This window comes from Brassica rapa, chromosome A02 (genome assembly GCF_000309985.2).
Source record: "Brassica rapa cultivar Chiifu-401-42 chromosome A02, CAAS_Brap_v3.01, whole genome shotgun sequence".
Lineage (NCBI taxonomy): Eukaryota > Viridiplantae > Streptophyta > Magnoliopsida > Brassicales > Brassicaceae > Brassica > Brassica rapa.
The window spans coordinates 20,860,801-20,872,154 of NC_024796.2; the positions used below are offsets into that span (position 1 = coordinate 20,860,801).

General features: G+C 37.0%; 1 protein-coding gene across 1 annotated transcript; it reads right to left on the reverse strand.

Annotated features, from left to right (window-relative positions):
• Window positions 1–331: 331 nt before the first annotated feature.
• On the reverse strand, window positions 332–9,336 carry LOC103848822 (probable inorganic phosphate transporter 1-3). Its single transcript, XM_009125647.3, has 2 exons — window positions 7,745–9,336; window positions 332–7,432 (listed from the first exon to the last, which is right to left on the reverse strand). Exons 1-2 carry the CDS (start codon window positions 8,188–8,190, stop codon window positions 6,229–6,231), a joined length of 1,650 nt encoding a protein of 549 aa, XP_009123895.1. The 5' UTR covers window positions 8,191–9,336; the 3' UTR covers window positions 332–6,228.
• Window positions 9,337–11,354: the final 2,018 nt, after the last annotated feature.

Genomic DNA, 11,354 nt, shown 5'->3' on the forward strand with positions numbered 1-11,354 from the left:
GCACAGACAAAACCACTTTTCTCTTCTTTTTTCTTGTGATCTAAAGGCGATCAACATAGTTTTTTTCCTGACTCTATTGAGGCCGCAATCATTTTGCTGGTGGCTCTCTCTCGTTCTACTCTCTTGTTAGTTTCATTCTCTACAATAATTGCAATGGGTGTGATTTCTTTTCATCAGACAATTGTTTGATCCTTTCTCTATTTTGGATGCTTGTAGCGATCAGATTTACAGCAGACTCATGTCCCTCAGTACTTTTTGTACAATCTTAGTTTCAAATTATCATTTGCATATCTGAATTTAAGAGGTATTATTACACATCCATCAAATCAAATAGTTTATGTAGTCTCCTTTAACGAATTATTTCTTGTCAAAAGGAACAGTTATGTTTCTAATATTTTTCTAATTTAGGAGATTATTCATCCATGATTTGTTATTGGGATGAGTTGGTTTTGTGATTTCATCTGCCATAATGAACCTGCTATCTCCATGAAACTGTTTTCTAATCTTTCATGATGCACAAGACTCAAAATATCAATCAATTGAGTATAAACTTCAAAGAGTTCTATGGTGTATCGACCAACAAATTTGGGATTCAGGTTATCTTACTTATGGAAGACTCAAAAATTTACAAAAGAGAATATATTAAACATCATCAATAATATTAGAGGACCATGTTATTTTATCAGAAGAAGGACACAACCTTCGAAGAAAATATTTTTGTCTCGTTTAATGACTTCTTGCTTGTCAAAAGGAAACAATTATGTTTCCGATATTTTCCTCCGATCTGGGGGATGATTCATTCATGGTTTGTTAATGAGATGAGTCGTCTTTATGATTTCATCAACCATAATGAACCCGCTATCTCCATGAAATATCTTTCTAATCTTTCATGTGCACGGTATTCAAAATCTCAATCAACGGGATATAATTTCAAAGAGTTCTATGGTGTATTAACCAAAGAATTTAAGATCTGAGTATATCACACTTATGGAGAACCGAAGAATCAACATAAAAAATATTGAACATCATCAATAATATTAGAAGACCATGGTATTTCATCAGGAGAAGGAGATAGCCAGGAGTAACGATTTCATTGTTTTGTAATTGATTCTGGAGAAGAAAATAAACAAATTTAAAGTCCTTTGACGAGTAAGGCTTTGGTTCTCAAAGCATCGTAGAAATTCAGTTCTTCATCATTTCCTTTTAATTTTTGGCTTTGTAATTATGACTTCGTATTTGAGTCTGTTTATTATTGATGTTTTGTGTATATATCAACTCTAGTGATTGATTTAAATTAATGAATTAATGAGATGTTAAGAAAATAAATCTCCACATCATCTTATCTCTTTCTACATATTAATTCAACATTCATTCAATTTCCACCATTACAATATTTTTGTTTAATAAAATTCAACACTCCACTACCGGCTTCCAACTACATGTTTGCTGCTTGGACCATTCCCTCATCAGCTCTAACCGAGCCACGATGCTTGCACCATTGACTGCCATGGTCATCTCATCCGAAAGTCTTAGTAGCTTCAATATTTATTTCAGCTTGATATTCCAAATCTCCTTCTCTTTAGTGATTCCTTGTACTTCTCCTTTATCAGCTTTTGGGATAGATCCTATAGTTCCTCCGGGTTGGCAGCAGAAACCTCGAAAGTCATCTTCTTCCCGAGCTGATAAAACTGAGACATATTATGCAAGGAAATCAAAATCAGAAACACAATGACAGAGATATGACATACCCGGAGAAGATTACCATGGATATCGCTGGTCGTATTTAAGGGACCACCTTCGGGAAAAGGAGATGTATCCAAAGTAACAACTAGGTGTTAAGGTTGGCCAACATATTTGCTTGCCCAGCAGAATACTGAGCACAATTGTGGGAACCAAAATTCTCACCGTCGATTTCCGTAATCGGAGGAAAGTCAAGAACCCTAACTTTTCCTGAGGTCCTGGATTCTCTCCGAGAGCCAACGACAAGTGAACAAATAAATACGGAAAATATGAAAAGACAACAAAATGAATTTATAGAAAAGGTAGATCTTATTTCGAATCCGCGTAAGAGCGTTGCGATCATTACAAGACATTATAAAAGCTTCGGCCGCAAGAGCTGTCAGCGAATTATTTAGTTCTAGCAACCTAAAACCTTAAACCTAGTTGAGTCGCAGCTCGATAACAGAAGACGAAAAAGATATGAAAAAGGTTTTGATTGATTTCGGACTGGACCTTATGAAAGTCTGCCTATTTACCCCTTTCGAGGATCATGCCGAACGTAGTTCGATTGAAAAAGTAGAAAAGGAGATCCAACCGCCTTTGCGAGTTCGTCTAGTAATCTAGTGCCAGTCATAGAAACATAACATGTCGAGAATAATGTCTAAAGTTTCTAAGTGCAGAGAGTTCTAAGAGTAAAAAGAATTGTCTCTTTGCCTCTTCAACCTCGACGTCCTTATATAATCCTCCTAGAGGCGGTTTGCTCTTTCCCTTCATGCTCTCGGTCGAGTTTATCGCTTCGCGGAAATATTTAATTTTCTTTCGATCTTCGTGATTATCTTTGGAAACTTCACATTTATCCTCCGAACTTGACATTTATCTTCTCCTGCAGAATAAAAGATAAACCGTCATAACGATTGGGCTCAATTTCGTATAAAATTGTGAGTGAGATTTTAGCCGCATTCTGGACCCTTTCGGGCCGTTTTCCGACTTAATCGTTTTTACGATTTATCGAAAGTGCGCTTCCGAAATGACGTTGATTCCGAAGAAAGTTCAAATTTCTCGTATATTGGAGGCAGTTTAAGGTGTTTGGTTAACCGTTTCCGTTTTATACGATCAATTCGAATTCCATACGAGATAACGAGTTCTTGCGGACTGTCGATCGAGATGAAATAAGAGTAGGTTTGATCTAATCCCGAAGGAGGGAGCTACGAGGACGGGATGAAGGCAGACTAGTTGATCCAAATAGCCTTTCGTGAAGTTTTTGACATTGATTCCGTCGTAACCGATTTTGACCCCAACAACAATGAGGAGACTGATGCGAAGCCATAGTGGCCAATCCGGATGTTTTCTGCTTCTTTTTCTTGCTAGAGGAAGGAGGCTCCGCCTTCACGATTGAAATTACGCTTGGTACCCGTGATATACTATGGATTTTACCACTTTTAGACCATGGTATATGACCTATTCAGAGAATATTATATGGGTTTGAAGTATGTCTTAGAATGTTTTCAGGTTCAGGTACGTTTTGGAGAACTTTGGTGATTTTGGAGCTTTTTGAGGTGCAGAACTGCACAAACGCGTCATATGTTTAGCTATGAATGGAGACATTTCCATGGTGTGATTAAGTTAGCTTTACGATACCACCGGTTTGAGGTCAATCAGCATCATGTAGCAGAAGTTGTGCATGTTTTACTGAAGAGTGACCAGTTTGCCTCACGAGAGGAAGCCGTCGAAGAGATGAAGGAATGTCGATCGAAAACACAGCCTTGGTGTCAATCGATGGTGATGCTAGAACGCGGGCCGAGCCTATTTCATGACCGACTTAAGCCAAGAAGTTACCTCAAGTTACCATGATACCCTTGGACGACTCAGAACCCTATTTATGTTTTTTAAGCCATTAATGACGGCTACGCTTTATTCTATTCATTGTTCTTACCATTAGGTTTGTAGAGAAGAGAGAAACTCCATTGGTTTTGGTTTTATTATTATTTCTATTTCATCTATTCATTCTATGATTTATGTGACAAATATCATGTCTGAGTAGATCCGCCTGCTAGGTTTAGGGATTTTCTATGGTTTTGAATGAACTTCTGAATTATAGTATTGCTAGGTTAACTATAGATCTTACACCATGGTGGCTTATAACACTAGGATCTATAATAACTAGAAAAGCACGAGAGCGTGACTGATTATTTGAACCTAGAATCATAGGACAATTGAGAGGCACGAGAGTGCAGTCAATTAACAGAACCCAAATCATGTTGGATTAGATACCTACGCGCATACGAGAATTGGAACAAAGACTTAGTCAATAGATTAGACTCGCAGCGAGAGCTGGTCGTCTTTTGCATTAGATATCGAGTTCTACGATCAACCCTTAACATCTATAGATTGAGTTCTTATAACTTGAATGAAACTCTAAGTCTAGCAACCATCCTTACAACAAACAACTCATCAATCAATTGAACAACTACTTTGTTCAACTCTTTCTTTATTTACTGTTTTATATTATTTAACCTAGCATGTCTGAAGCTAAAGTCTATTGTGTGAGATATCGAGTCTCTGTGGATACGATTCTTAAGTACTGCAATCGATCTCTTATTTCAAAAAGTTGCTCTTAAAGGTTAATATGAAGATGAATTCATATTCTGATATCACTCAAATTACCCTAAGTGATTTGTACTCTCTTAAATAAGAGGTTGAGTTGTAGTACTTAAGGATCGAATCCACAAGGAGCTGGGCACATAAAAGATCTTAAAACAGTTTATGATTTAAGCTAGGTCAATTAAGTAAATTGTAAATTTCAGTGGTGAAAAAGGCAGTTGTTCGGTTGATTGGATTGATGTTTTGTAAACAATTATGAGAAAGCGTTAGACTTAGGGTTTCTATCCAGGTAATCAGGATTATAACAGTATAGAAGCAAGAGTAGTTTATTGGATATTCTAGAACTAAAAAGAAGTAATATTCTTCAACTTCCGTTTGTTTAAAATATCTATTGTCTGGATCTCAGATCTCAACTGTCGTTTATTGATCTGGAGAAAGTGTCGATCAATATTATAAATGGATAATCGATCGATACACATTTCAGAATATCGATCAATACAACTAGAGGGTTGTCGATCGATGATCCTTACAGAAAGCTTCACCGAGCGGGTTTGACTTATGCTCACTAAGTTTAACTAGATCAGCTGTCGCTTGTTTCTAGCAATCCTAGCATAATGTGAATTAATTTAGGTAACAGACCATGTTCCGCTTGCGCCTAATTATCCTAATATCAAGGTTCTAGTTAGCTACTCTAGAACACATGCAATGGGAGCAATTCAAGTGATGGATATCACAAACAACTCAGCAGTCTATATTTGGGGTAATCCTCCATAATCCTATTTGAACTATAAACCTAACAAGATGAACTACTCAGACATAGCAAAGCAATTCATAACAAATAATATAAAAGAATGGATAAATAGATTAAGGTTAGAAATACTGGAGTTCCAATACAAATCTCGGAAGGAGTCTTGGAACTTTTCTCCAAATCTACTAAAAACCTTTGCTGTCTAAAACTAGAGAATGAGAATAGAATAGAAAGTGTGTGGTGCCTAGAAAAATGACAGAGCACATAAATATTAGGTTAAAAGTCGGCCATGGGTATTTCCGTAATTATTTATTGACTTCGGTTTTAAGTCGGCTGGGCTTTGCGCGCTTCGCCGTCGATCGCCAGCACAGAGTGTGCGTCGATCGATGGAAGACTCTGAATGTCGACCTCAAACTTGTTCAATGGTGAGCTTCGAGCTTCCTCTCATTTTATCTCCAAAATGCATCCAAATCATCGCTTTTCTCCAAATCATTCATGAGCCTGTAAAAGTGCTAAAAAGACTCCAAAACAACATAGATAGTTCTTAATACTTATATATCATTGCTGAAAGTGGGTAAAATCTATAGTATATATCATATTCCTTGAAAAAATAATGAATATAAATAGTGAATTGATGTTTTTTCCTTTTTATAAGAAATATTTGATACATGGTTCCTTTTCATTCTTCTATTCTTACAGAACTATAGAACATAACTATTCCCTTTTATTCATAATGTTTTATTTATATTGTTTTTTTTTCTTTTTTTAGTGTTCTTAATAGTCACCAAAATATGTTGAGAGAATTCTAATTATACGACAAACATTATACACTTTTCAAATTTACCTTTAAAGAATAACCACTTTTATAAATACACTAATTTATGAATAATAATAATAAACTAACCCTCTAAATATTTATAAATGTTTAATCATTTATAATGGTTTATAAATCCAACATTACCCCTTAAATACTAAACTCTAAAAATAATTTAATATCTTAAACTCTAATGTTAGAGTATTTTTAAAGTATTAGCCAACCTACGGTATTAAGTAATTTCTCCAAAAAAATTATAACATAATATAAACAACAAATTTTACATGAAATCAAATGAAAAAAAAATAACTACACAATTTTGATTAAGCCACAAGTCGGTATCCCTTCAGTTTCTTCTGGAGAGACTGGCCTTGGATGAAGCCGTCTCATCATTCACATTCTCACCCGAAAGCTCCTCAAGAGACTTTCCTTTGGATTCTGGCACTAAAAATGTCATGAGCATACCGACAAAGTTAATAACACCAAGCATGATCAACGAGTTCTTGACACCAATACCCGGTGGATATCCTGCGTCTGTCTTGTTCTTATCCTTTGACTGAGCCGCGTATAAGAATCCAAACGCACCCACGATAGCTCCCGCCTTTCCTGCCGCGGCTGAAATTCCGTGACATGTAGATCTCAACCTTGCTGGGAATATCTCAGCAGGTACAACAAATGTAGTTACATTCGGACCGAAGTTTGCAAAGAAGAAAGTTAGGGAGAATATAATAACGAATCCAATGCGGTTGTCTGGTTTGATCCAATGGTCATAAGGCAAAGCTAAAGCGAACATAAACACGGTCATGAAGAAGAATCCCATTATCTGGATCGCGAATCTTCCCATAATATCAATGAATAAGACGGTGAACCAGTAACCTGGGATGGTACTGAATAGTGAAATGAGGGTTTGCGCTCTAGCAATCTTGTAAACTTCGTGGATGGCATTCATCGTTGCCGCTTTTGGGATCCATCCGATGGCAGAAAATATATCCTTTTCAAATAAGTTTTGGCTGTAAAACGCAATGTCAAGCAAGAACCAAGTGGATGTAGTTCCGAGGAGAGGAAGTCCATGGCGCTTAAGAAATTCTTTGGAGAACAAGCCGTAGTTTAGCTTAGGATCTGTTACCTTGTTTTCAGAAATTTCTTCATCAGCTTTAAGATCCACTTGCAAGACTTTCGACATGTCTTGTGCAGCTAGTTTGATGTTTCTGGAAACTAAAGCGGTGTAACGAGCAGTCTCGGGCATTTTCATTCGCCAGTAATAGGTCATCGCTGCGGGGAGAGCACCAATCATAAGGATGATACGCCATAAGTAATCAGCTTGAGGTACAGTCGAGGCATACGGGTCTACACTATAGATGGGCGACGGGAATTGGTAATCAAAAATACTCGAGAGTACTAGTGCAACGATGCCTCCAGCCAAGATTCCAAACCCTTGCATAGCAAACACGGCCGCGATGAACCCACCACGAGTCTTCTTGTTCGCATACTCCGACATGATCGTTGCTGAGAGTGGGTAGTCACCTCCAATACCAACTCCTAGCCAAAACCTTATTCCAAAGTTGCCAAAAATACACAATTTAGATCAATAAATAATTTTAGCATATTGAAGTGTAAACTATTCGCTTTCAAATATAATTATTAGTTTTTTCGTTTCAATACTCCACTAGCTTTTAAAAGTTTTTCACCCATATTAGTAATATATATATGTTATTAATAATAAAGTTTTTCGGATTTGGGTTTTTTGCTCAGTCCTAATAATGACATGAAAAACAAATAGCAACTTATTTTTGAAAAATACATCTACGCGGATGCGCGAATCAAAATCTAGTCGTAGTTATAACTAAATTTCTTTATAGTACCGGAAAAAGCAAAGAGTGGTCATGACGCCTTTTGAATTATTTCCAAACGAGAGACCGGAGGCGACAGAGCAAACAACCATCATAATCAAAGTGATTCCATATACTTTCTTCCGGCCAAGTTTGTCTCCAAGCCACCCAAAAAATAGTTGACCCATAAGTGTCCCACATAGAGCAACACCATTGACCGCCGCCGCCACTTCTGGTGGGAGTGTTCCCGGCTTCTCTGCACCCGCCTTGTGGTAGTAGATGCGACCTAAAAGCTTTGTGACCAATGCAATGCTAAATAAATCGTAGGCATCGGTGAAGAAACCCATACCGGCGATAATAATTGCCGTGAAATGGTAAAGCTGTGTTTTGGCTACATCGAGTGCCTTGAGCACTCCTAACTGGTTATTTCCAGACATTGACTTTTCTTCTAGATTATCTACAAAGACAATAACAAACATTGTAGCTATATATATTTAATTAGAAAGCAAATGATTAAACGTTTGTCGCATAAGAACCGAAGATAATCCAGTTGGAACGCCTAATCATCAAATTAATTGAATTAACTAACCTTTATGCTTATGATGAGGCTTTTGGGTTGTCGGATTTTAAGATCGACTGAAGAAGGATTCTTAAAACTTTTGTCTTATAAGATAATCGCATAGTTAGAAAATGTGTATGTGCTACTTATAGACCAAATTATTTCTCAAGTCAACTACGTAACTATATATCGGAGAGTCTACAGGAGCTTATATATCATTTGTTTGTGCTTTATAAACTATTATAATAAGAACCTCATTAATACGTAATGATAGTGATTAGTGAAACTACTCTAGTATGAATTCAGCCGTTTCAATCGTTTACTAGTGTAGTCGTGATTATGGCCGGTTCTAAAGGATACTGAAACTTTAATAAAACATAGAATAGTAGGTGCACTTCAGGAGGAGCGGATCCAGAATTGTTTTTAGTATGGAGCATGCAATTATTTCTTATAACTAGTGTTTAATTAAGAGATAATTCAATAATTACAGTAAAACAACAAGTCAGGGTGGGACACATGCTATACCTACTGGATCCGCCTCTGTGCCTTTGACAAAAAAAAAATGTCCGCCTCTGTGCTGAAGCAAATAACATATTCAATTAACAACGGCAATTTTTGTTACAGTTTGAAAAATGTAATTAAATATTTTTTAAAGCATATTTCATATATGTTATAAAATAGTAGTTATTTATATATTAGTTGAAAGTTTTCTTTTAACTACACTTATCCTAAACAGCGTGTTATGAAACAACAATAAAAAAATGTTCTTCTTATTATTAGAGTATCTGGTTCATATTGTTAAGTTTCCTTTAGCTTGATCATAGGTTAAGTCCGGTTTATATTTAATTGATACCAGTTATGTGAATAGATGGGTCTATATATATTGAACCATGTAACAAATTTTGGGTTACGTTGATTGAATCTAACAAACTATTGCATTCATCTTCTTCTCAAACTCTGAATCTTTTCTCTCTTTCGTTCTTCGATTACTTCAGAATCAAGAACATTGATATGCTATCAGAGCACAACAAATTCATATTTCGCTTCGTTATTCTCCGATGAGTGTTCCGATCAATCGTCTTCTCCGATTTGTTTTTGATTTCATCGCTGTTCTTGGCGATTTTCTTCTTCGGATTCTCTTTTACTACTTCTTTTTGGTTCATCTTCTTTGATTGAGTTGGGCGAAGTGTTGATTCCAGTCTCTCTTGCGTTTTGAGTGTGTTTTCTTGAAGATGGTGAACCCTAGCTCTGTGAATCTGTTGAATCAACCGTCGGCGAATGTCGATTTCTCCGATCCCTCGCGTTATCAGGCTGATCAGAATGATAATCCTTATTATCTTCATAATACTGATCATCCTGGTCTTGTTTTGGTTTCGGATCGTCTCACTACTGCATCTGAGTTTCATTCTTGGAGGAGATCGATTCGAATGGCGTTGAATGTGCGTAACAAGTTGGGATTCATTGATGGTATGATTGCTAAACCTTCTTTAAATCCTCGTGACTATGGTGTGTGGTCAAGATGTAACGATATGATTGCGACTTGGCTTATGAATTCTGTTTCGAAGAAGATTGGTCAAAGTCTTTTGTTACAAAGTGTTAGATTTAGAATCTCATTATGTCTCTATCTCACGAAATGTTCAATTTCATGAAAATGATTTTCCTTTCAAACAAGTGAGCTAGTTTCTCAGGCTGTTGATATGTTTCGTAACACGTTTTTACCGCTTCATGTTCCATTGCATTTTGTGGAAACAATGCCTATTTTAGCTCCTGCTCATAATTCTTGTACACATCCATCTTCTGCTAGTGATTCTGGTAATGTTCCAGTTATTCCATCTCCTACTAGTGATACTATTACAGTTCCTGCTTTTGATTCTTTAGTAACTGAAACTGGTGGTGGCTATGTTCCTATTGATAGACCTAAACGGGTGTCTAGAGTCCATAGCTATTTGTCTGAGTATCACTGTTCCTTGTTACCTTCTACATCTTCACATGTTTTACCTCATCCTTCACCTCCTATTTGCTTTGTTTTACCGCCTATTCCTTCCTCTCTTTTACCCTTACCAACCAAAACTCCATATCCTCTTTCTTCTGTTGTTTCGTATGACAAATTTAAACCTCTTGTTCAACATTTTATCTTCTCCTATACCCTTGAGACTGAACCCAAAAACTATAAAGAAGCCATGAAAACTGATAAATGGAAAGTCTCGGTGAATATGGAGTTTGATGCTCTTGAACAAAATAGGACTTGGGATATTGAATCTTTACCTTCTGGTAAGAATGTTGTTGGTTGTGGATGGGTGTTTACCATCAATTATATTCCGGATGGTACTGTGGAGCGTTACAAATCGAGGTTGGTTGCTAAGGGTTTTACTCAACAAGAAGGTCTGGATTTTATGGATACTTTCTCTCCTGTTGCGAAGCTAACGAGTGTTAAGTTGCTGTTAAGTCTTGTTGCGGCTAAAGGATGGCGTTTAACACAAATGGATGTGTCTAATGCTTTCCTCCTTGGTGATCTTGATGAGGAGATATACATGAGCTTACCTCAGGGTTATACACCGCCACCAGGTGTTGTCTTGCCACCAAATCCAGTGTGTAGATTGCGCAAGTCACTGTATGGATTGAAGCAGGCTTCTCGCCAGTAGTACAAGCGTTTTTCATCAGTTCTGTTAGGTGCTAACTTTGTTCAGGCGCCTGCAGACAATACGCTTTTTTTTCGTGCTACGTCAACCTCTTTCATTGCTGTGTTGGTCTATGTGGATGATCTCTTGATCACAATAAATGATGATGCAGCTCTGGCTCAGTTGAAAGACCTACTCCATTCTGAATTTAAGATTAAAGATCTTGGTTCAGTTCACTTTTTCCTTGGCTTGGAGATATCACGATCTTCTAAAGGCATTGCAGTTTGTCAAAGGAAGTATGCTTTGAATCTTCTTGAAGATTCTGGTCTTTTGGGGTGCAAGCCTAGCTCTATTCCTATGGATCCAAACCTCCATCTTACAAAGATTTCAGGAACTCCTCTGCTTCAACCTACTGAGTACCGTGAACTCATTGGTCGTCTTCTTTACTTGACGATTACACTACCGG